This window comes from Hippopotamus amphibius, chromosome 8, assembly GCF_030028045.1.
Source record: "Hippopotamus amphibius kiboko isolate mHipAmp2 chromosome 8, mHipAmp2.hap2, whole genome shotgun sequence".
NCBI classification, from domain to species: domain Eukaryota; kingdom Metazoa; phylum Chordata; class Mammalia; order Artiodactyla; family Hippopotamidae; genus Hippopotamus; species Hippopotamus amphibius.
The window spans coordinates 123,641,421-123,668,347 of NC_080193.1; the positions used below are offsets into that span (position 1 = coordinate 123,641,421).

The 26,927-nt window shown below is 39.5% G+C and overlaps 1 protein-coding gene across 4 annotated transcripts in view; it reads right to left on the reverse strand.

Annotated features, from left to right (window-relative positions):
* Nucleotides 1-3,678: 3,678 nt before the first annotated feature.
* OSBPL6 (oxysterol binding protein like 6) overlaps nt 3,679-26,927 on the reverse strand; it is a 194,463-nt gene continuing 171,214 nt past the window's right edge. For all 4 annotated transcript variants that reach the window (XM_057744653.1, XM_057744652.1, XM_057744651.1 and 1 more), the window contains 11 exons: nt 25,793-25,930; nt 19,056-19,143; nt 18,297-18,550; nt 17,399-17,536; nt 16,993-17,056; nt 15,442-15,520; nt 13,447-13,591; nt 11,632-11,776; nt 10,222-10,348; nt 8,068-8,190; nt 3,679-7,013 (listed from right to left, as the gene is read on the reverse strand). In XM_057744653.1, the coding sequence (XP_057600636.1) occupies nt 6,905-7,013; nt 8,068-8,190; nt 10,222-10,348; nt 11,632-11,776; nt 13,447-13,591; nt 15,442-15,520; nt 16,993-17,056; nt 17,399-17,536; nt 18,297-18,550; nt 19,056-19,143; nt 25,793-25,930 (1,410 nt within the window). In that variant the 3' untranslated portion in view covers nt 3,679-6,904. The remainder of the gene's footprint in view (nt 7,014-8,067; nt 8,191-10,221; nt 10,349-11,631; nt 11,777-13,446; nt 13,592-15,441; nt 15,521-16,992; nt 17,057-17,398; nt 17,537-18,296; nt 18,551-19,055; nt 19,144-25,792; nt 25,931-26,927) is intronic.

Genomic DNA, 26,927 nt, shown 5'->3' on the forward strand with positions numbered 1-26,927 from the left:
AACAGGGTCTTACTGTACAGCACGTGGAATTATATTCAATATCCTGTGATAAACCATAATGGAAAACAATATGAAAAAAGAAAATATATGGATAACTGAGTCACTTTGCTATACAGCAGAAATTAAACACAACATTGTAAATCAACTATACTTCAATAAAATTAAAAATATAAATAAATAGGTAAAGCTCTGTTACATAAATGGGCACATTTCTTTAAAAAATAAATAAATAAATAAATAAGGAATTCCCTGATAGTGCAGCAGTTAGGGCTCCAAGCTTCCACTGCAGGGGGCATGGGTTCGAGCCCTGGTCTGGGAATTAAATTCCTGCAAAGCCACGTGGCATGGCCAAAAAATTTTTTTTAAATAAAAAAATAAAAATAAAAAGATAAATTAATTGAAAACTCCCCTTGGAGTCATGGACCTGGTATAAATGGGAGTGCAAGGTGGGGCAGGGGAGGTTGACCCACGGCTTTGAAGGGTAAATTCTGGATGCGTGGGCTGGTTAGATGCCTCCAGAACACACTTGCAGGGGCTCTGGATTAACAGAGTCTCACCTTGTAGGTTTCAGAGTTCTGCCCTCCACACTTTTCACCTTCATACGACAGCCCTGGCCAAGGCACAGAAGTCACAAAAGTGAGAAGCCACGCCTGGCAGCGTGCGTCACGAGTCACTGAGATCTAGGCAGTTTTCGGTTCTTGAATTAGACTTTCTTGGTAACTGCTTGAATGTCACTATGAGAAAAACAACAAACAGGGGCGAGGGAGTGGGCGGTTAAGCCAGGGCACCCTCATTGGAGGGTCCCCGTCTGCTGCAAAATTCCCTGGGGGCCGAGGGTGCTTGTTAAAATTCAGATTCTTGGTCCGCACCCTAGATCTATGGACTCAGAATCTTTGGAGGGCAGCTCAGGAATCTGCGTGGAAACGAACATCCAAGATAAATAACTTGGCCCCCTGGGACTGATCCATCTACCTGCCCCAAGGAGCATGATCCCCGTCCCACTTAGAGAAGCTACTTTCCCAGATTCCATTTCTCCTTTATTCCTTCTTGCCTTTTCTCTTCATTAGCATTGAACGTCAATCATGCTATAGTTGACAGTCTCTGGGATGTTTTGACTTTTGAGCAACAGGCTTTGGGGAGCAGAAGAATAACCTTTCGACTTGCACAGTTACCAGTGTCAGAAGTTCACTGGATTCTGGGCACTTCATTTTCATTTCTTTTTCAAAATTAGGTTTAGCAACTGTATTTCCAGATGGGGAGTGAGAACATTTTAAGATACGGAAAAGCAGCCTTCCTGAGCATTGATAGTTTCAAATGTTTGTGACCCAAAATTAGGGCTGGGGAGGCAAATAATAACTCAGTATAGGCTACTTCCCTCTCCTTCCTCATCAACATGACATTATTTCAAGAGCTGTCATTCTGGATTCCCATGGCTTTGTCAGGGATTCTTTCATTACAAATAAGAGAAAACCACTTCCTAGGGCTTCCTCAGCACTGCCAGCAAGTTCAATGTTATCATTATTTTGGACCCCTAAAGATGGAAATGAAATAATTAACTTACATGACTATTTTGATGTGAGAAATAGTTCATTGTTTTCTAAGTATTTCAAATCTAAAGTGTTTAGTGGGTCACCAAACCTAGAACTTAATGAGATCTTCTTTCTCTTGCAATATGTTCCTGTTTGATGGTGGATACTGGGGTAGGGGTATGGGAGGGATTTGGAAGCATACTTCTACCATATGCATACAGCCTTCTAGAAAAATTCCATATGCAATTAATACAAGAAAATAGGCAGATTTTGAAAAGTGATGAAAGCAGATCAATGATTGCCTTGGGGTGAAGGATGGGGAGGAGGAGGAGAGAGCGATTAGAAAGGGACAGAAGAAACGAATGGTGGTGTTGTATATGCCCTATTGTAATTGCGGTGCTGGTGTCAAGAGTATATGCATATGTCAAAATGTATCACATTGCACAGTTCAGATATGTGAAGTTTATTGCATGCCAGTTATATCCCAATAAAACTTTTAAAATAAGCTTGAAGTGACTGAAAAAAAGTTTCCAGCAACCACTTTATTTCCTAAAGAAATAACTGAGTGAAGATAATGAAAGGAAGTGGGGAGTTGCTACCTAAGATAAAAGAAGTGATAGTTTTAGCATTATTCTGTCTTTAACAGTATTAAGTTGTGCTTACCCTATTAACTAAGAGTAAGAAGAAACAGGTAGAATTCAAATAGGATTATACTTTGCTTTCTGAAAACTTGATATTCCTCTTTCCAAAATTGCCCTAATTTATATTTAGAAGGAAGAAATGATAGAAAAGGTGTTTTTTTGTTTTGTTTTTGTTTTTTGTTTTTTTTCAGAAAATAAAGCATTCCTTTTTTATGTTTTTTCCTACCAATCTGGAGATACTGAGGAAACTAATAAATGTAATTATGGGGTAATTTTTAACCCACAGACATTTAATAGTGTTCCACAGGAGCTAAATGCAGTGGTTCTAATATTGATATATTATCCTGCAACGGTGCATAAATGTTGCATATTTTACAAACTCTCAATGACACAGTGCAAAAGAATAGACATGTATCCCTGCCCCGATTTCAGGACCAGAGGGAAAGAGAAAATGAATCAAGTAAGATAGTTGTTTTGGAAAACAAAAAGATGCATATGACTGACAGGCCTGTAAGCTGGAAAGTATGGGGCATTTTAAAGTAACCCATGAAAAATAATGACTTAGATTTTTAAAAAGCTAATTAAAAACCAGCAAACTCTGAGAGTAAGTTTGCAGCCTGGGTAGCAGCATAGAGCCACCTGGAAGCTCCCTTAATCATGGGGCTCATTTGCTTAAGATGTTGGGAATGCTGACTCCCATCACAGCAGTTTTTAAAGAATTCATTCTTCTTTCGATATCATTTTGGAAGAATTAAAGCTAGTCCTTTCTTAAACATTTCGCCATTTTCTCTAGCAGCGAAGGCTGCAACAAAGGTTTTACGGTTCAGTCACAAATGTATGTTCTTACAATTATGCATTAAAGTCAGGTTCAAGGGAAAGATTCATGCAAGGTATAGTTTAAATGTATCAATTTTACAAAAGAAATTCAATTAAAACTTAGAGAATCTAATCCTAGTTTGATAAGTACTATTTCTAAATGACTGGTTAGCTTTTTGGAAAAAAAAAAGAAAAAAAAAAAACCCGAACATTTTAATCTTAGCTCCAACGACATTTTTTCTATCTTTTCCCCCCAAAGAATATTTCTAGAGCACAAAATAGATTCATAGTTGTTTAATTAGATACACTTTATATGTCCTGAACATAATGGCTCCCATAGAAATAAATATTTTGTACACAAACTTTATTTACTATGCCACAGTCATAATATACCAACTGGATTCAAGTGCAAACATTTATTACACCTCCTGGTGTGTAAGGAGCTCTGCTCCCACAAACACTTCATTATCTGGATGACAGAGAACAATATTAGACAAGATGGATAATTAAAACCCACGAGGTACTAACAAAATGTACATTCGATTATGATTATAAACTCTTCTCCAGCCACGGCTGTAATCAGAACTAAGCAAAAAAGCAGCTGGATCAGTTTCTCTTTAACTCTGTTCCCCCCCCCCCACCCCACAGTACTCCTTGGGGGCAGGACCTAATGTAATGATTGATAAGTGGAATTGCTGAAAGTCCTGGGGCCAGAATAATGAAGAGGAGCAAAAGGTTTAGAAAATCGACAACTTGGCATCCCTTGTATGAAAATCTCCTTGGTCTTGCTTACCAAAATATATATGGTAGTTTTTATGTCACATATAATTGATATGTAATATTAAAAGCTATCTCAAATGAAGTTTATTTTTTACAATTGCCTGGAATTTAAAGTAACCCATGGAAAATAATGACAATTGAAAAATCCAATAAAATAACAGCAAAATCTGAGAGTAAATGTGCACCCTGGGTAGCAGCATATGCAAGCAAAACAGTTTCTGGTCAGCCGCTGCACGTGCTGGCGTGTGCCATCCATCTGTTCTGTCCAGCCACATCCACAGACCAGCATCACTGGTTACTGCTCTCCTTAAGGACCAGCTCAAAAACATGAAGGAGCTTACAGTAAATCACAGGGGAGGTGTAAAGAGAAAGTCCTCCTCTATCCTAGATTATTTTAGGGAGAAAAAAACTGCCCCCGAAATAAAAAGGTTTATATAAAATTCTAAGATATATGTTAGGTTTCATCAAGAATCATTTAATATCTATTCTATCCTTTTGCTGTTTCAACTAGTCTCAAAACCCCCCAAATTATGCAGATATAAAATTTCAAACAAAATGTCTCACAATTCTGTGACCACCAAATAAATACAAAGTGAGAAAGAAATGGAGGATGGGGCCATTACATTGGTATGAATGTATGATGGGGAGATTTGTGAATCAGGTATCATAGGAGTGTTTTCTAAAACGTAATTGCTCACTTGAACTGGAATTCTAATCAGAACTTCTGAATCTCAAGAGATTCTAAATCTGGGATATTATAAAGAATGCAGTGATTTAAATTAATTTGACATTCTTCTCATTCTCATTTGAAATCCTAGTCAGAGTTTCAGGTTAGCTCTGACCAACATTCACCTACCTGATTTTGCGCCTTTAACTTATTAGGTAGTAAGGGTCCTTTCTACTAGTTATTCTCTTTCTCCATTAAAACCCACTGTGAGGTACAGGAGTTGCTTCCCTCATGGGTCCTGGGTCCTCTTCCAGCGCCTGACTGATATTATCACTGGTCACCTAGTTCCTTACCTTCCTACTTGTAGTATCTTCCTACTTGTAGTATCTTTACTTTGCAGAATTCTTTCCTTATCTTTAGGCTAAAATTTGGAGACTCTTCAGGGAAGTGCTAGGAAATACAGACATGAACCACTGTAAGTGGTACCTGAAGTTTTACCAATTATGGGAGAACAGACTTCTATGAGGAAGTCAACAGAATTCTAATTAAATTCTAATTAAAATTAAAGGCATGTATCCCAGGATGCAGATAAAAGGATGTCAAGATGAAAGAGCAGAAAAATAAGCTATAATAAGGGAAATTTTTACTACCATGGGGGAAGCCACCAAAGACTTAAAATAGGAATTAAAGGCATTGAGACACTGAGGCAGGGTGTTGCTTATGTGGTCAGAGCTGGTGATGGATTAGGGAGTTTGCTTGACAATGAAATCTCATTCTAAACCAGTGCATGCTGTACACATAACGTATGGACTCAGATCAGAGGAATGAATTTCAGGATAACTAAAACTTGCTCCATCTAGTGGAAACTTCAGAGTTTTCCCTCACGCTCTCAGCATAGGGGAATAGCCATTATTCGGAATGCTTTGAGGAGCAGAAACAACACTAAAATCAACACCTCATAACAAAATGTAAAATGCCAGTAACCTTGTTATCAGAGCTTAAAATAACACGTAAAATCTGATGGTAAGAGTCTAAGAATAAAAACCTAACAATAAAATATATGTGATTTTATAATTCTCTAAGAGAATCTCTAAAGAGATTTTTAAAAAAATATATAGGCATTTACATAGTTATCTATGTGCAGAAACTCAGGAATACTGATGCAATTCCTACAAAAGCCTCTATGTACGAGTGGAGGGAGAAACAAATCCTGAAGCAAAACACATTTCTGCCCCTCACCGCTCCCCTTTTTTGTTGGGATGGATAAATTTCTTAGCTTAAGTTTTATATTTCCGCCAATAGCAAGGTAAATGTTTAATATGTGGTCATGTATCATACAGAAACCCTTCATGAAAATGTGAAATATGATTTTGCATAGAACTCATTTAAACAATGCAAATAAGCTTCCAGTGTTCTCGCTTCTGTTCCCAGTGGAATTCCTACAGTGCCAATGGGTTGGGCACAGGATAGATGTGGGTTACACTGTGTTTCACTCAAAAAGTTACGTTTACAGTACTCCTAAGCCCACAGAGAAATTCCACATGCTTTTTGTTATTTCCTTCCAAAGTTTTAACACTGATGCCGAGGGTTCAAACCAAATATGGATATTGCCAAATAATAGGGCACACTGGGAGGTTAGGTGGAAAAGGGATGGTTTATTAACTGTACGCAGGAGAGGAAACTGACCAACGACGTGAATACAGAGATCTACTTAGCACACCTTTTCCTTCTTGCCCTTCAGACATACGATACAGTAACCAATATATGGAAGTAAAGCACATGTTGTTTACTGTTTTCAATCCCTCTGAGTTAGTCTCATAATTCTTCTGATCCCAGAAAGCGAATCATGCCGTGATTCAAAAGATCTGTCCCTCACATAAACCTAGGAGCACACATTTAAAAAAGGATTTATTGTACATCTTTGCGTTTCTTAAGGCATGAACAATGGCATACAGATGGAACAGGTTCTGAGAAGCATCACGTCTTTGTTGACAAGGCCAGCACACGTACACCACATCAAACGGACACACTCGAAGTGTGAGCTGACTAACTGCCGTGGCCCAGGAGCTCCTGCAATGAGGGGATGGCACTTTCGGAAAAGGACCAGAAGCGTGGTTCACATGTCATGTTCCTTTAAACTCTCTGGATCGGCTTTAAGCACCAGTTACAGTTTGTTTTTCTTTACAGATTCTTCAGACTTTGGATTTTATATTCTGCTCCTTTTACTCTGCTTTTCGAGGAGGGTGTGGATGTTTTTTAAGGAATATGGTTGCAGCAAAACAGAAAGGATCCGAAAGTGGTTAGGGGCCTTGTCTAATGCACTTCTGAAAGTCCATTATAAAGATGAATAGAAAAGCAAACGGTCGGTTTTCAGTCGACCCAGAAACCACACGGAGCTCTAAGAAACATAATTGTGCATAGTTATTTATTCATTCAGAGCGTGATATGTTGACTAGCTCTACGTTCCCAGTTTACCAAAGAACAGGGCTGTCTACTTTGCTAAACCCAGGGTCCTTTCGAAGCTCCCAGTAGGTGTCGTTAGAAACCCAGGCTTCTCTTTGATTGGCATCAATCACTTTTCTGTGAAAATACAAAAATCAACATTAGACACAAATCTTCTTTGGGTGACTTGATACTTGGACCCTCTCCTGTAGATAAGACACATACATAGAAGTAGCACTTGGTAAGCCAGTGAGCATCCTCTCTGCTGACTGATGATTTGACTATTTTGACCAGAAATAAACTCATTTTTGTTGTGAAATGTTTGAAGTGGAAATGGGTAGGGTCATGGGGAGAGGGGCTGAGGTCGGGAATAAATCACCTCCAGGCAGGACTAGAAAGTGAAGTGGCCCAAACAAAGTATGTACAAATATTGTAACTATTAGGACTTCAGTCCCCAGGCCCACAAGCATCTTCTCTGCTTCACGTGTGGGGAAAGTATACAACCTCAGTAGCTCTAAGAGCCTCCACAGGGCCCAGGCCCAGTGAAGGTACCTTCAACATCTAAAGGGCAAGGATGCATTTCTGCTCCAGGGCAGCCAGGAGATGGCAGCTGAAAAGGGTACAGAGGTTATTCTGAGCTGATTTCCTGCCTCTGAAGGGCAACAGATGGACCTGGAAGCTGCAGCTTAGTCTGTGTGATGTACACATAATCCTGTAAATAATCCTGTAATAATCACCCACAATCACACCGCAGAGGGATCAAATCTGAATGGACACAAGCTCCACAGGATAGAAATAAAATTAAATACTAACGAAGCCAGGATGACCTTGTGGGCAGTGGGGTCCCACCTTATCTCCGGGTGAAGGAGTGGGAACAAGTTTCTACCATTCAAAAGGGTGTAGCTGGAGGACAAAGAGCCTTCTGGGCAAGACCCTCATTCTTTACGGCTGCCCATGAAAAGAAAAGAGCTGTCGAGGAAAATTTATTTTTATGGTTACAAACTTTTCACAACAGCAAAACCTGATTCAGTATTTTCGCTAGCAAAACCAGTGACCAAAACCAGTTTAATTTCCCACCTTGAAGTTCCCTGGACATGAACCGATTCCGCATTGTCTTTTTACCTAGAGTTTTTCACTGCTTGCGGCAACCATTTGCAAAACACGAACTTGCTATGGTAATAAAACGACTTACTTAAAAAATTTTGGTATATGTTCAAGGTTGTTTTCTTCCATGTATCGTCTTCGAGATCTCTGGAGTTCCTCTACTCTTTGCTTCTCTGCTGCTGCAGCTTCCAAATTTCCTTCTTCCAAGAATCTAAGCAGAAAGCAGTTTATCTTTTAATATCTTTTTTCCGAGAAAAAAATAATCTCATCTGCATAAACTTAAATTCTGGCGGCTGTGAACATAACACAGTGAACAGTAACGCTCTGATTACGACGCCCTGCCCCCTGCCCCAGGCCACAGTCTTTCTGTCTGCCACCAGCTAACATACTTTCCGTGTCTGTGAACTGAATTACTGTGCTCAGCAGTAAAATGGCAGGCGTGAAAGGTAAGTGGCTGACTTTGAAGACTTCTCTGTCCTGTCCAGGGCTCCACAACCGGAGGTTTTTAGGACGACCAGAGAGTCTGGGGTTAGAACATCATGAAGTCCCTGGTTGTGCTCCTTTTCCATGTCATCATAAAGCACTTGGTAAACACCAGTGCACGGAGGATGGTATCTGTTCTCCGGCTACGTTTAGAACAGATGGAGAGGGAAGGAGTCTTCCTGTTTTACTGGAGAGAGCAAAACTGATGAAAAACGAAAAGGTAACAGTTGGGGAAAATTATAAAAGGCCACAGAAAGGAAATGAATAGTACATGAAATTCAGAAAGGGAATACTGAAATAGAATTGAGAAAGAAAAAGCAGACCCAATGGTGATTTGCAAATATTTAAATTTCAAAATGAGAGCAAAGAATAGGGATACAATATGATACACACTGTACAGGAAGCTTATTGATAAGCTTGAATGTTAAATGGTGAGACTGCGTGTTCTAGAGAGAGAGGGGGAATATAAGAGAACTGAACGGTAGAACATTCCATACTGGGAACATTTTGGCAGAGGACAGATAAAGTCACAAAGACCCTGGAAACAGAAAACATTCTTGGATGGAATTTGTATGACATATAGAATTTTTGTAAGAAGTAAAATTAGTTTTGTAGGAATGGACAACATGAGTACAGAACTATGTAAGAATTATTTTAAAAAAAGAATCATGAGCTATCTATTTTACATTTGGTAGTGTATATATGTCAGTGCTACTCTCTCCCTTCATCCCAGCTTCCCCCTTGCCCCCCACCCCCGCCGCCCTGTGTCCTCAAGTCCGTTCTCTACATCTCCATCTTTATTCTTGCCCTGTCACTGGGTTCATCAGTGCCATTTTTTAATTTATTTAATTTATTTTTTTAGATTCCATGTATATGAGTTAGCATACGGTATTTGTTCCTGCATAACACAGGGAGATAAACTCGATGATGGGTGATGCCTTAGAGGGCCAGGATAGAGAGGGTGGGAGGGAGTCGAGGGAGGGAGGGGATATGGGGATATATGTATAAATACAACTGATTCACTTTGGTGTACCTCAAAAATTGGCACAACAGTGTAAAGCAATTATATTCCAATAAAGAGCTTTAAAAAAATAAAATAAAAAAAAAGAATCAGAAGGTATTAAAGGTACTGTATTTTGAGCCTATCTCACACTCTAGGGGACCAAAAACATGTTAGAAAAACTCCAGACTTTGACTCAAAGTATTTCTAGGTACCTCTGTATCTTATCCTCTTATTCTTCACTGAAATGGATAAAAGGGGATCAACTGTATGGTGATGGACAGAAACTAAATCTTATAAGCTGTATGGTTATGGATAGAAACTAAATTATATAATGTTACTATACATCTATGTTATAATTATATAATGTAACACCAATGTCTCGTCAATACATTTAAAAAAAAAGATACTCCATGTTATAGAGTAATAGAGGTATAGAAGTACAAACGCTGAGGTGAGGTGTGATTGTGTATTTAGTGAAGAGTTCAATAATTTGCAGACCTCTGGTAAACTGGTGGGGGGGCACTTTTTGTTGAAAAACATCTGTGTTATCTTCTGTGGGGAACTTTTGTTGAGCTAATCTATTATGGTCATCTTCTGAATGCTCTTTACCTAGGGTAGAAGACTCAACCATTACTGAGTGAATAAGGTAATGAAAGAGTCAATGAATAAATAAACAATGGTGGCGAAATTCTTGATGACTCTGTAAGCACCATGCCATGACCTAGTGTTCATTTTAAACACCACTGCCCTGCTCACCTCTGATCTGGTCGGAATCGGGCATCTGTAGGTGGAAGGAGATCTTTTAATACAGGATCTAACTCATTGAGCTCAATAGCAAACCTTGTGAAGCCATAGTAGAGCTCATAGTTGGTCGGCATGGAACCTAGAATGAGGTCAAGGAACCACTGTGAGAGGCAAAGAGGCTTACAGCACATGCAGAAGCTGACTTAATCCAGAAGCTTAATTAATACTCACATTAACATTAAGTTTGTAAACATTAGATTACTTTTTTTTTTTTTGCTGCACTGCACAGCATGTGGGATCTTAGTTCCCCAATCAGGGACTGAACCCATGCCCCCTGCAGTGGAAGTGTGGAGTCTTAACCACTGGACCTCCAAGGAAGTACCTACAAATTTTTTAAGTGAATTAAAATTGGTTTTATTTTGCTAGATGGGAAACTTTATGTTGATTAGCAGAACTGATAGATTTGTATATTTAATAAAATCCAGCCTTTAAAATAAAAACTTTGTACATATAGTAGTCTTCACTGGCTAAACTACAGCATAACTTTCCTTTCAAATACCCAATTGGGTAACTAAATGCTCAGGTGACTAACTACGAGCATTAAGATTTCACCAAAAAACACAATTTACTTCCACTTAGCAAAGAAAAAAGATTCTGGTCTAAATTAATGCTTACTGACACTTTCAAACAAATTCAAAGGCAGGGTCTTTGCAGGTTCTGCTCACTAATGTGCTCCAAGCTCCTAGAACAAAGCCTGATGCTTAGTACTCAATCTACAACTGCTGAATGGATAAACGAGCCACTCTACTAGCAGGGAATTTAAATTCTCATTGAGGTCTCTTAGGAAACCAACAACGAATTTTAAAGTTAGGGATTAACTGACAAAATTCCAATGAAAATAAATGTCATGTGGAGACTTGTTCCATTTTGTACTTGATAGTCAATTACATGCTAGTGTATTACGAGAACTCTCTCGATGTCTTTTATTAAATGTCAACATATTGCAGCTCTTTGCTGCTCAAGTAAAAAGATCACTTATTCTGGTTAAATTATTGAATTTGTGGATTACGGATGTTTGCAGGCTTTCCTTTGTTTTGCTAAAACAGAGAATAAATTACAAGAGTAAGGATTTGAGTTTGCACATTTCAATAATTTAAACACTTTAATAAGTACCTTGTATACCTAGCTTTTGAAATGCGGGCATTACATTTAGAGAGATTTTACATAAAGCTTAATTTCTGACCACATGTCAGATTTGGTCTCCATTCAACAACTCCTTATGATCAAATATTAGGATGTATTTATCTTGTAAATTAAGTGTGAATGTACCTATAATCGTTTTCATCTATGGGATGATCTGACCCGCCCTACCCTCTGCCACTCACAGCGCCGCCTGAGGCAGGACACTCACGCTGGTCTCACCTGGTCTCCAGATGCACTTGGCAGAAGGGGCCACGCCGCAGTACAGTCCTTCATGCCACTTCCCAAACAGCTGGTGCACCACCTTCCCCTCCTGATCCATCACAACCCCCTGGACTTCATTCACATTAGAATTCCAGTAATTCACCTGGAAAAACCAAACTCCAATTAAGACACCTGATCTCTTCAATAACACCAATCCCTACAATTTCCACACGGAAAATTTTCTTAGCCTTAAAGTTTCTCAGGCAAACCATTTCCAGACATCTATCTCAAAATGTTCTGCATGGAAAGGTGGCTATCTAAGTGTTAGTTGGCGTAACTTTTAAGAAAGGGATGACCCCACTCCATGCTAGAGCATGATAGCACAGCCCAGTGAAGGCTCAGTTTCTATCTTAAGTGAATATTAATTTATAGGTTAGTAATTTCTTCCTCCCATCGTCCTGACTTGAATTTCATTTGGCCCATGGATTTTAATGACTTTCAATTGGCAACACTGGAGACACAGTTTGTAAAATAATTTTCACAGTAGCTGTAAATGGCTAAATTTAATCAGGAAGACGTTGTTCTGGCTCTCTCCCAGCCATGGTCTTCCCCAGGGGGTCAGAAGTCTGTGGGAACTTACCCATCTCGATCCCATGGCCCCTATTCTAGAGCAGGCCCCAAGTATGCAGGACCCTAGAATTCCTTGTCCAAATGGCTCTAAGCTTATTCCACAGCCTGCACAGGCCCTTCCTTGGATTCATCCCCCCCAAGGGCAGATGAATGTATGAATGAGTAGGCCTGACGGGTGGCCAAGGGTGGCTGCTTGAGGAGGTGTGGACAGAGCTTGGATGTGTGAGCTGGACTGTCTACACACGTGTTTGTGGCCCCTTGCAGCGCAGGGCAGAGCCGGGGGTGGGCAGCGAGTGGGGAAGGCCAGGGGCCAGATTGGCTCTCCTGTGCTGCTGGGTTTCCAGCTCGGTGTTCCCAAGTGTCCAACCTGGACTTGCAGGTTTTGTTAAAAAAAGTACTTTTGTCAGGATGAAAGGATAAAACATATTTTATTTGACAGCGTGTGGGCCCGATTTACATATTTTAAATATTTACACATATGGTATGGGGACTGTCATTTTGTACTCTTGCCCTAAGCTCTTGCCAATATTGGGGGCAGGCCTAAATCGAACTTTCTTGCCGCCTAGAAAACTAAGTGCACAGTTACTGCCATGACCCAGTCGGCACAAATAGTGATCCTGGCTCTCTGGTTCTGAGCCAGCTAATCAGTCTATAAGAAACAAAGGAAAAAACATCTAACATCTTTTCTCGTTAATAAAGGTACTGCTTTTTGTTGAATTTATTTAAGATTATATATAATAGTGGCAGAGTTGGAGAAGCTTATAGGGACTGGAAACTATCATCTCTATGCATCTTCAGAAAATGACAACTGCGATATATTTAGTTTCCTAAAATAAGATCATTTGAATATGTTGTAATCAAGCAGGAATATAAATAGAATATAAACCAGGAGACTTGTTACAAGCAAGAAGGACTCTCTGGAATTTTACTTAATGAACTGACTGGATGCTTAAAAAGAAAATTCTTTAAAAAGATTTTTTTTTTTCTGTTTCAAGATGGTGCCTCTCTTGACCTCTACACAGTCAGATGTCTGCATGTCCAGAGCAACTCCACCAGTTGGTTCTGCTTTCTTATCTAAAATGTCTGTATGGATCAATAATACAGGACTGACTCGCTTGCTGCTGCTTAAGGTAATTGTTTTATTTCTTCCCTGGGAAGCATTTTATGTATCTTTCCTTTGCTATATTGTAAGATGTGAGTTACCTTGACAAATGTAAGTTTGCAAATGCAAACACTGCTTTTGGTATTTCTAATGGTTACTTCTCCGTAATGCTCTATCCATCTCCTCCCACTTAGGATGTTGTGTATGCATGTGGTGACCTTATTCCACACATAGCAATCTCCGTACCTAGTGAAGAATACAACATTGATTAAAAACAATGAAGGTCACAAATATATATTACTGTTTCTACCAATCAGAATATTTTTGGCCAAAGCTTCCTTTTCCCTCATCGTCCTCTCACTTCTTTGTTGGAAGTTTGTACATGGTCAAGGACATTTATTACATGATTCACTCATTTAAGGAAGGTTTCAATACTTTCTATGGGCCAGGTGCTAAAGCTACCAAGTTGAGTAGGGCTTTTTCCTGAACTCCTGGAGCCAACAGTAAGGTAGGGGTAGATGGATGCTTATGAGAGCACAGAGGAGTGTCCTTAGATCTGCCTGGAATGTGGGCTGAGTGTCAAGGAAGATTTTCTAGAGGAGGCTGGGTTTGTTCTAAGCTTGGAGGATGAATGGGAAGGCATTACAGGCTGGGAAAAGCAGAGACAAAGCCACAGAGACCAGAAGAACACAGTGAATCCGGGGACCTGTATGTGGCATGCTACCACTGAGTGGGTGTGGCAGGAGGCAAGGCTGGAAAGGTGGGATGGGGCAGAGCAGGCAAGGTCCTCAATGACACACCAATGAGTCTGGATGTACCCTGCAGGCAACGGGCCATCACAGAAGGGTTCCAGGGAGGAGAGAGGCACCGTAGGCTGTGCACTCAAGAAAGGCTACTCTGAGGACATTGTTTCATGCTGTGAGTTAAGGCCAAATATGTGAATAATTCTTTGGGAGGAGACAGATGAGCACAGATAGCATAAATCTAATGCACATTCTGGGGAGTAAGGTTATAGAGTTTCTGCCAAGGAATGAGATGACATATTTTCAAATCACATTTAAATTTGCACATTATGTATATATTCAAATAAAATGCTTTTGGGTTTCTAGAAAACTTATGAATTGGTATGATGTAGGCACTATATATAACTGAGAAAACTCTCTTCCTCATAAGTTTGTAAATACTGAAAATTTATTTTGTGGTCCTGGGAATTCCTCCCTCTCCCCACCATCCTCTATATTCAATCTACCAGCAAATTCTGTCATTCAAATAGATAAAAACAAAACAGACAAAATCAACTAAATGAAGAAAGAAAGAAAAACAATCAAGCTTTTGGGCTCAATGAAAATTTCAATTAATTTAAAGATATATAGGCTATATTCTCTAGAAAACAACCGTAAAAGGATTCCATCACTTCCATAATAAAATAACTTCCACATTAAAAATAGTGCCTGGATCTAAGATGAACTCAAAAGTGAAAGTATAAATTATACAGAAAAGAAATGGTTAAAAAAGAACTTTTCATATAAAATGCAAATTCACAGGGACATAGAGAATAGACTGGTGGTTGCCAAGGGGGAGGAGGGTGGGAGAGGGTAGGAGTGGGAGTTTGGGATTATCAGATACAAACTGGTATGTATAGACTGGATAAACAACAAGGTCCTACTATATAGCACAGGGAACTATATTCAATATTCTGTAATAAACCATAACGGAAAAGAATATGAAAAAGAATGTATATATATGTATAACTGAGGAACTTTACTGTACAGCAGTAATTAATAAAATGTAATTCAACTATACTTCAATAAAAAAATTTTTAAAAATAAAAATAAAATGCAAACTAACATGGTGACTGGGACAAGTAGGTGCTGACTGATGAATGGAGGATGTGAAGAGATAAAAAGGAAGCTTTGACACATATGATAAAATTCTCCTTTGCTTTTGTGGGGGTCCAGTCTCAAAACTTCGGTGAAGTTAACATAAGCATTGGTCATACAGGGAAATGGCCCCTCGCCACCTTCTAGAGTTTCAAATACTCATTTATGATTTAGAAAATCAGAGAAGAGGCCAAAAGGAAGGTGAGAGCAACCTACTTTGGAAGCATGACATTCAGGGTTCCCACAGGCAGGATTTCCATTGACTTCCCCCAGAACTTGTTTTTCCATCTGATATCTAAACGACATAAGGCAGAGGACAAGAAATATACACTCCATATCTAACCATTTAACTCTAGAAAAATGAACTTTTGTAATACATTTTACAAAGAACTTTTGTAATCACAATTGATCTATATTGTTGTTTTAACATAAGTGCCTGAGGATGGCCCAAGGTGAGAAGATCAAGTGTAAACCAAAAAAATAAAAATCTATCTATGCTTTTCTATAATATATATTCTATATGTGTTTTCAACAAATAAAACTGGAAAGGCTTGGAATAATCTGTGTATGTGTGCATATTCACATACACAAATACAGAGACTCTACTCTGCTTTAATGTCTCCACAAATGTTGTCTTAAGTTTTAAATAAATGGTGGAAATATTTTGTGTGTGTGTGTGTGTGTATGGTGTATAGTATCAATAAAAGTAATTGAAGATTGTGGTATGGCAGTATCATTAATTTATATACACATTTATTTGAAGTTACATGATTTGGGAGGACAGTAAAAAAATAAAGCCTCTAAATACAGATAGGTAAGATTTATGAGAAAGTGGGATTAACTTAATGAACATGGTCCTATGCTGGTTGTTAAGATATTACCCAGGGCCTAGCACTTCATCTCACATGATGGCTTTATGTTTTACTTGTGGACACTCAGGTATATCTGTGCATTTGTAGTAACTGCCCAATCTCATTTTGATGAATTAAGGGAGCTTAGTGCTATCTCCACAAAATTTCTGACTCTTTGTTATGAATAAGAAATGATTTACTTTCTTAATCTGCAATAAAGTACAGTCACAGAGCTGCTCTATCATTTCATATCATTTTTAGATTGAGGAGGTATATGTGAGAAGAGTTATACTGTGATCAGGGAAGTACCCTTTCAAATGTGAAGGAACTATTCACATTTAATGGTAAATTTACATACATATTTTTTTCTTTCTAGAGGGGTTTTGAAACTTTTTATTCTAGGCAAGTTTGAAACATTCTAACTGAACGAGGGTATTGATTTAGTAGAGAGTTCAATCCAAACCCCCAAGCCTCAATGAGTTAAAGACCAGAAATTATTGCAATGTATATATATCTAAATAGACTGTGACCACAGATGATGTGTTGTAGAGGCTTCTTGCAGGATTAAGAACTCTTTGCACACTCTCAAGAAGCAAGAAGCCAGCAGATACAACCTCCATGCCATAGATGCAGACAATGAGGCACAATGAGGTAAAGAAATAGCCCAGAGCTGACATAGTCAGCATAGCGCTCTGCTGTCCCACAGGGCTTTCCTTCTTAAGTAAATAATCCCGTCTCCTAGATGACACAGTTTCATATTTAAATCAGGAAATCTAATTTCTCAAACTGAACTCCACACCAACTATCAATATTCTCTGAGTTCTAGAAGTAGAAATCTAAACCGAGTACTTTGGAAACTAGAAACTTTCTCATAGGCTCCTCAATTGGATTTTCAAGTTGTAATTGAAATACAAACCTTGCCAAAACACAAAATTCTTGGATTCACAGTGACAGGCAGAAATGGGTGGATGATGGCTAACCTGGTATGTAAAAACAAAAATGACATCAGTGTTAAAACTTCCATAAATATTTTTTTTACAACTTATGTTGGCTACCCCCAAATAAAAACTACTCAACTCATCCATCTCTATTAGTGAATTATTGTCAAAATGTATAAGTAAATTACTGAATCTTTAACTTTTAAAAACTTCATGCTTAAACACATTTAGAAGGTGTAATTATATAGATAGGCTAAGTGAATTTTTGGTTAACTAGCATTATAACCTATCTCAATCAGATGTTTACTAAAAAGCTATTTTCATCATCAAACAGCTGTCCTACAGTTTCTACACAGAAACCTCACTGAGTCCAGTGGGACTTACCTGTTCTGAGAAAAAACGGAATCCTTTGTCCTCTCTAATGCATTCATAAGTCTCCCCAAGGACAGGGTTGAATGGCTTACTTCCTGCTCTGAAATAGGTGGAGCAATATCCTGAAACTGCAAATGCAGCAATAAGAACCTGTTAAAACATTTAAGAAAGGAAAATAATATAGGAGAGACTACTTCCAGGTCTGTTTGTCCCTTATTCCTCTAGATTTTATACACCCCCATCAGTGGGTGCTGATTTGATGGCATTTGCCTTTTCTATTATTTGCACAGACTCTTCATATACTCATGGGGAAAAAAAGATAATTGAAAATGAGGTTAAACTCTTTGCATGGGAACCAGCAGGCAACTGAAGCCAAATATTCTTTATTCACCTGTCTGCCCAATTTCCTGAGTATCACGGAGGTCAATGATTCTGAAAGCCAGTGTATCGCTTAGGCCATTTGCACAATCTTAGCAGGAGGGTTGTGGCTGGTGGTGCTTTTCAGAGGGCAGGTCAAGTCCTCCACAGTCACATGGAGTAGAGGCCAGGGCAAAGAACAAACAGGAGGTTCCCTTCTCAGGCCTAAGTTCCTGAATAGATGGGCTCCCCTGGCAATCAGGAAAAGCTGATAAAGCAAGGCTAGGCATGCCTTAAACCTGTAAGGGGCATGATGCCTTTACATTCTAACTTTAGGACCACACGGAACCAAGAGGATAAGTCATGAAGTGTTTATCTTTCAGCAGAGGCATCTGGATCTTTTTGGCCCTGCCGGGTTTATGCAAACAGATTCCTCTTACCTACGCAGTCAGAGTATCAGGCAACAACTAAGTATGCTATCACAGTGAATTCTGCCTTAGCCCAGGTCTAGGGTTGGCAAATCTCCAAAGGGTGCTGCTCTCTTATTTATTACCATGCGCTCATAGGGACTGTCGGTTTCCGAAGCCTTGTCCAGAAGCTCACTGTATTCCATTTCCTCGCAGAGATGCTGCAGAGTATTGAGTGGCTCGTTTAGCTCCACAGGCATGGAGACTTTAGACAGGTCTTTACCAATGTTGTTCCTCAAGATATTCCACAGGTTAATGTTACTGGTGTCCGGACAGGGAGCTGGTAGGCATGTTCGACGTCCGTTTCGGAAGGCTCCTCCCGTGAGCTCCCCGTTCAAGACTGGAAGAGGGAGAAAGATGAGAATCACAGTGAAAGATATCTTGCTTTTCTTATTTTCCAAAACCTGGGAGGAAAAGATCTCTTTCAAATAATTCTGATTGTGATACATTTCCTAAGTCTTCATTATATTCTTTCAAGAGTGGACAGAATTATTTCAATACAAGGTGGCTGATAAATGTACAAAACTTAACGTATAGTTTTTGAAACAAAGTGTTAAATATACTCAAGTATTACTCAATAAAAGACAAGTTAAACTTAAAATTTAAATATATTTAATACAAAGGACGCAAAATTTTGGTTTCTGCAAGAACTAAACTTTTTCTTTTAACCATCTAACAAAATTTTCAACCATTTACCTCACCAGATTACACAAATACAAAATTTACTGAACAATCAGCTGCAAAAGGAAAAATTAGGAAGGGGGTCAAAATGGTTGTTCATTGAATCATCAGCGTTGTAACTTGGTATGTAAATAGGACAACCTGGAAGCTCAAAGGATGCATACTTTGCCGAGAAATGTTGTCTGCAACACTGGTGTTGTCTTCAGATATATTATCACTCACATCACTGATGTAAGACTCATCATCTGAAGCCTAAGGAAGAGAAGAACGTACAAAGGATCAGAATTCTCATTCAGTCTGGAAAGTTCAGAAAAATCAATTAAAAACAGCAGGATATTGCCCAAATGACAAGCAGAGGTCATAGTGGGAAATACAGGTGGCACGTGTACAAGGAACACCTGAGGATCTTCCGTGAGTCAGAATACAGGATTCCCAGAAAGCAGCCCTGTCTTTAAGTAGCTTTCTGTCTTAGTTGGGCTGAGAGGTTGGGGGAGGCCAGTATAGAACCAGAAATGTTTCAATTCAACACAGTAAGAATGTGTAAAAAAGGAGGCCCTATGAATCCCCCTAGAGGAGTCAGGAGAGGCTGCCTGGAGGTAGTACTATTTGAGCTGGGTGTTGGAGGATGCAGGAGTTGCCCAGTTGTTAGAAGGGGGAGAAGCACAAGAAGAAGGCATAGTGTGCAAAGGCAAGGACCATGAGAGAAACATTTATTCCAGGAATGCTAAGAAGTTGAGTGGCTGTATCAGAGGACAGGGTGAACAAGAGAGGTCCGACTGTGCAGGGCATTTCATGGCAACGTAAAGTGTTCACATACAATCATATGAGTTATTAAATGCAAGGAAATGACAGAATCATATTTAGTTCTCAGGAAGATACTTAGTAGCTTTCCCTAGGGAGGCCAGATAATAGGATTCTACAAAGATCTGGGCAACAAATATTGACCAATAACACTAAGATGGCCACAGTAAGAATCAAGCAGTAAAGCTGCATTTGGGAACCACATCTGAAGTATAATAGACACAATCTGGCAGATTATTTGGGGGCAGAGGAGAAAGGTTAAGGGACAGGGAGAAATTGAGAATTAAGCCATAATCTACATGAGAAAAACATGGGAATAAAATGAAACCAAAATTCACATAAGAGTAAAGTTACGGGGCAGGGACTTTCCTGGTGGTCCAGTGGTTAAGACTCCGTGCTCCCAACACAGGGGGCCCAGGTTTGATCCCTGGTTGGGGAACTAAGATCCCACATACTGCAAATAAGCCCGTGAGCCACAACTAGAGAGCCTGCGTGCACTGCAACTACTGAGCCTGTGGGCTCTAGAACCCAGGTGCTGCAACTAGAGAAGCCCTCATGCCACAACGAAGACCCAGTGCAGCCAGGAAAAAAAAAAGTAAGAAGAAGAGGAGGAGGAGAAGAAAAAGATGAAAATTAAGGGGCAACATATGTACTAAGGGGATTTAGAGACAGAGCAGATAAGAAAACAGAGAAGTACTGTAGAGCCATTCAGAGGAATGGGAAAACCAATGTTGCTACTATGGGCAAGAAAACTGTTGATATTTATTTACTTTCTTCAAAATAGAAATAATGCTATATTTTTTTCTGAACATGAAACAAAACATTGTCATTAAAAATTAGAAATTACAGGGCTTCCTAGGTGGCGCAGTGGTTAAGAATCTGCCTGCCACTGCAGAGCACACGGGTTCGATCCCTGCTCCAGGAAGATCCCACATGCCACGAAGCAACTAAGCTCGTGTGCCCAAAAAAAAAAAAATTAAAAAAAAAAAAAATTAGAAATTACATGAAGCCAAACAAACGATATGAAAATCATCTAAAAGAAATCACTTCAACATTTCATAGGTATTACTCCCAATTTCAAAATGCCTGTGTAAACACACTGATACATTTATCTTTAGATACTGAAAAAGGGGATTGGTTTATATACTATTTTAGGGTGTTCTGTATATATTTCCGTACTTATAAATACAGCTCTTCATCTGTACTTGGAATGCCAACAGATTTCATCAGACAGTTACATAACACAAGGAATTTAACCAGCATTCACGTGGCTTCCAATTTTTTATTATTTATAGACAATACTTGGATGAACATCCTTGTAAACATATTTCTGTGAATCTGTCTGGAAATTTCCTTAAGATTTATTCTCAGAAGCAAAATTGCTGGGTCAAATGAGTCACTTTTAGGCTTTAGCTGTATGTTGCTAAATTGCTCTCCTGGAAGACTGTACTGTATTACTTTGTTGTCTCCATCAGTATATGAGAGCATCCATCGCTCACGCCCATTTAAACACTATACATTATCAATCTATATTAGTATTACCTAACACATAAAAGATCTCGTTTTAAAGTTGAATTTCATCTTTGAGAAATTGCTGTCTTATCTTGCACATACTTTTCAGCTTGTCACATAAATTGCACATTTTTCTAGTCTGCAATTTACTTTTTAATGTTGTTTAGGCCATCTTCTTTGGCCATGTAAAAGTTTTAAATTTGTATGTAATAAAAGCAATCAGCCTTTGCCTTTAAGGTTTCTGGATTTATTGCTGATGTTTTTAACAGAGTTGGGAAGAATTCATATATTTAGTGAGATAGAGTTATACTCAGAATGGTTTTATGTGTAAATGAATAATGCCAGTTTTGCTTTTGCACCCTGAGCAAGGCTATAAAGATGGCAAATTGAGAAGAAAGTCTGTTTCTGATTTGTATTTTCCCACTGCAGCTGGCTTCCAGTTCCCACTGACCGTAACAAAATGGAAGGGTAAACCTCTAGGCCCATGAAAGCCACAGTCTAAAGCTTGATAGAAATAAAAAGTAAATCAAACTCTTCCATGTGATTTCTCTGAAAAAAGCTAATCACATCCAATTATATTAGAGGAGACAAATGCCTGCCCAAACCTAATTCATGTTGCATGCATGTTTATTACATGAAGGTGTGGAAGCTGTAATCAGTCTATTCCTCTTCAATTTCTGATTTCAGCCAAACTAATATATGACAGAAATGGTCCAATATCCATGTCCCTGTAGAAAGTTCCGTGTAGAATATAAAAGAATTCTACAGTGACAGTGGGCCCTGAATAAGATCTGTATCACCATATGTGTGAACAGTAGCTAAGGCTGGGCAGTCTGGCTGTGGTCCACTCATGTTATCTTGTATATAAAGTTAAGGCTCTGCAGTATTATAATGAAACAATTAATATATATTTGTTTCCTCTCCCAAGGTCAAGAAGTCTTGGAGCCAAATATTTCTCTTTAGGAGGTTTGGGATTCAAAAGAGTTCCAGAAATATTTTTTTCTAAATGTGACCAGGCGTGCAGAATTGCAGAAACAAGCTTAAAAGTAGAGGCAAGGACGTAGATCATTCTGGAAATAAGAAGAACTTTCTTTTTTTTTTAAAAAAAAGAGGTTGCACATTCATTAAGTGAAGCCCATAAAGGTTTTTCTCTCAGTCATGGAAAATGTTAATGTAAGACAGCGAAGGCCCAGATGTTTCTCAGATTAATCATGTGTAAGGAGCTATAAGCATTGTTTCCTTCATGGAGTTAGCAAATATTTATTGAGTTCTGGGTTCACCGGAGCGTTCTAGCGCTGGGCACAGAGTGGTGAAATCTCTGCCCTCACTGCAGTGGCGGAGACACACGATGAACATATGAAATATATATTTTGTTAGATAGTGACAGGCACGATGGAAAAAAATCAGAAAGGATGAGGCACGTGAAAGGTCATGGGTGAGAAGGAAGTGGCAGCTCTACACTGCAGCTAGGGCATCCAGGATAGGCTTCTCAGAAGGTGACTTTTGAGTAGACTGAAGCAAGCAAGCAAGCAAGCAAGCAAGCAATTTGAACGCCTGGCTCTGGAAGTGATTCAGCCAAGGTGGGCGGCAACACAGAGGCCCAAGAGCCTTTGGCAGCTGTCCTGTAGAATATGCAGGTAAGCCCATCCTGCAGCTGCTACAAGGAGTCTCACGTGTACAGTAAACCCCCCAGATACGCTTGTCCAATCTGTTGCACAGAGACTCAAGGAGCCTTCTGGGGGCATCTCATCACAAGGGAACTGAGAAACTTGGGCAGACGAGGTTGCGTCAGGAACAAAGTCTTAACCTAAGGGCAAGAGCAACCTTGAGAACACTGAGCCTGTCACTTGGGTTTATTTCCTGGTCCAGCCTCTTCAAATACTTACGACTGAGTAAAGTATTTGGGAAAAGATTTAAGTAAAAAACAGTCATTTTATGAAAACCTGTAAGATACAGTCACAAGGAGTAGACATATAGTTTAGTTCCTTCCGGTGTGGGCTGTAAGAGAGAGTCACATTCCTTATTTCAGTAAGGGACATGGGGTGTCTGTAGCAAATTGACAACTCCAGGAAGCACTCCATTGGCCTCTGGAAGGCACCAAAAGAATAGAGGTTCCAAGAGGCTGCAGGTGAGGACACAGATAAGATTATGAATCTTTGTACGACAGCTAAGGAGTTTAGACTGTCATCCTAAGGACACTGGGGATTAGGGACATCATTGGATTTGAATTTTGGGAAGAGGAGTCAGGCTGCCCAGTGGAAGAGGGATGCAAGGGGGCAATAAAGGAGGCAGGAAAACTAGTTATGGAGATGGACAGGGTGCTTTAGGGTGGGGGAGCCGACGGAGGATCGGATTGAGCATCAGCAGTGAAGCGTTAGGAAAATGTAGATACCTGAGAGCATGCAGGTGACAGAAATTACAGAACCCGATAAGTAACCCAACGTGGGGGGTGGGTGGTAGGAAGGCAGAGAGTGAAGGGAAATACTGAGGAAACTCAGGTATTTGTTGTGAACATGTGGGTAGAAAAGCACGTAGCACCCTGGACTTCCAGACTCCAGAAATGCAAGAAAATAAACTGTTGTTTAAAAAAAAAAAAAAAAGCACTTAGAAGAGCCATATGAGAAGTAGGGGTGAGTCTGTGTTCTTCCCCGTGGGGGGTGTGTGTGTGTGTGTGTGTGTGTGTGTGTAAGAGGGTTGCTGATTAATTCACTCGCACATGCTGAATTAGAGGTTCTCTGGAGCACCCAGGTGGCGATGTCTCACAGGCAGGTGGTGGCGTGGATCCTGAGCTGACTCTCGCTCTCTCTTCAGACCTGCCTTCTCCCTGAGCTGTAGCCTTGAATATCCAGAAGGCCGCCAGATAACTCCGCTGGGAGGTCTGATAAACTCACAGTGCCTGAGAGTGAGTGTAACCTGTGCCTCTGTCCGCTACTAACTTGCCCCTCTAACGGCCACTTGGCTCCCTCTTTCCCCAGGGGTGGCACCACCATCTTGCCTGGACTCCTGCAATAAACCTGCTTCGCATCCTCTGCATTTCTGTATTGCCAGCGGCTGGTGCGAGTGGCAACTGGGCGCTCAGTTGGATGTGCTCCCCAAGAACTAGAAGTAGGGAAATAAGGTTGATCTCTGAGAGGTCTGCTATAAAGTCATCAGATGATGGGTCAAAGCCCAGATGATGTACCGTCAAGTTTGTCTGCCTGAATAAGGACAAAGGACTGGTCAGCGATGGGAGCTCAGGAAAGGGAGAGTCAGAGAAGAAAATGCTGCTAGCATGTCTCTAGCCCTGTGCTCCCCTAGGTGTGGAGACTGACTCACAGACACTAATTCCCCACCCACGTGGGAGAGAGAGTGGAGATGAAAGTTAGGAGCTACTACATCCTGGCCCTTCCAGACTGCAGCTCACTCAACTCACTTCTACTCCCATTCCCTCCTTGCTCACCAGACAGCCTCCTGACTAGAATCAGGCTTCGCAGGCATATTTGCCTACAGGGAGAGAGACATAATCAGCAAGAATGATTCTTTTGTCCATCTGATAACATCAATCATCATGATGAATAATTAAACGAGTGCTCCGGCTTGTGAATGGGAGTCTCTGAATCTGTTCACGTATGACTTAGAATCTGAGAGGCAGGTGTCTAGCTTGAGGAGGTAAGAAATTCAGTACCTGATGCAAGAATCCTGTTTTACCTTTTCTCCATTATAAAAGTGATGTGCTTCATCATTTCTTTCTATCTTCCACTTGTTTTTGTTTCTAAAATCACTCATAATTCCAAATGTCCGAAAAGAACTACTACTAATTATCAGGGTGTTTCCTTCCAATCTATTTTCTATGCATATGGAAATAACATTTAGCAACTATCTCAGCTCCTTTTTGTAAAAATGCAGTGCAGATTTACAATCTCAAATGACAAAATTCTTAAACAACTGTGTGGGAAAGAGTTTTGGCTGCTTTTCCCATACCAGAAAAGAAAAAAAAATTCAAAGTGTATTTGACTAAATTTCAGGAAAAGAATTTCTGTAACCTGACCAAGGAAGAGATTTCTTATTTCCAAGGCCTTGCCAAGATTTATAAGCATGACAAGCAATCCAATAAAGCGTTTATGGTAGCCAGTGGTAACCTCCCCAAATCAAAATTACCCAACTAGATACATGCTAGACATTATCCTTCTAAGTTCAAAGTCATGTCTCTGCCAAGGATGTGTATGGACGTGTATGTGTGTTGTGTGTGTGTGTGTGCACAAACACGAATGGTAATTTTCTTCTTCTCTCATTCTTCATACATTTATTAGCTAGTCTCCTTCTATAAAGGAATCTGTTATCAACTATTTGTTTGAAATATGAACTGTACAGGTAAGTCAGAATACATCTTGATTCCTTCTTTTTATTCATCAAATTTAAGACTATTGAGTTGGTGCCCAGAGTGTTAAGGGCTCAGTAAATGGAAATTATATAGTTTGCATGCTTTTGGCTTTGCTACTATTTGGACAGCGTACTATAATGTTAAAAAAAAAAAGTTCCACAGTCTTACTTTCTTTAATCCAAATTCATGGACAGAAGCAGCTGGCATTGATGCAACAAGGAACCTTACCTCATTCTCTGAGGAGCTTGCAGAGAGGAGCACTTCTTGGGCATCGAAGAACTCAGAGACAGACTCTGACATGGAGAGGCGGCTCTCATTGGCTACTTGCTGTGACAGGGGGAGACTGACATGGATTTGCTCACCCGCCTACAGAAGAGAAAAGCATATGGTGTAATCGTTTTCTTCCCTGTAAGAATAGCTATTTGTTCAAATTAGACCATGATGTCCTAGCCAGATTTTTAGAAAAATTCACACTATATGTTAAAAGGGTGGTGACTGCCAGTAATTTTCACTTGCAACTGAGTAATGACCACTGAATGAGTTTATTTCCAATATGCCTGAAGAATTCAAAAGATGCAGCTGAAAGGTGAGTTGATTTTAAATCTATGCTCAATTGACATTTGGTGGAATGTAACAGGCTGAGCCCCTGTCAGTACACTGAACTGACAGTGGAGACAAGTTCCTTGTCCGATGCTTAGGCCTGTCGCTACTAGCCGTATTCTAACCAGTATACCACGCCTCAAGAAGGATTTGTAGAAACCACTAGAGACATGCTAAGAAAATAGTCCACATGACTAATTTTTGAGACAGAATATATAAAAGTCGTTTTCCAATTTGATCATGAATTTTAGCCAATGAAACATATGATTAGAGTAGTAAACCTTATTTCAAACTGAACTTTTATTCAGTGAGTAACAAATATTGTTTTCAAAACACAATTTAAGTTTCGATCAGAAAAATATGTAAGAGAACTAATATATATATATATTCTAGTATACATTTTAAGTTGAAAAGAATATTCAAACTGAGATTGTTATGTAATTTTTGAATGGCAAAATTTTAGAAATACTTCTCGATTCTGGGCAGTTGAATGGGCATAAGTGTGATCATAGATCATGGGACCCATGGAGATGGATGGATACAGGGTGGGTAACTCACATCAAAGAGAAGCTGTCTGGGGATGGAATTTCCTAAACAGTTAGATGGCAGAACCCTTGCACTTGCAGATTTCTAGAAGAATTGTTTATGGTTGTTGCAAATATGGCCTTAGTATTAGTTAAAACTTTCACCTTGTTATAGGTATTACTGTTGAAAAATATAAATTCTCATGGCTAAAAATAATAATTTTATAAAGGGCTATAAA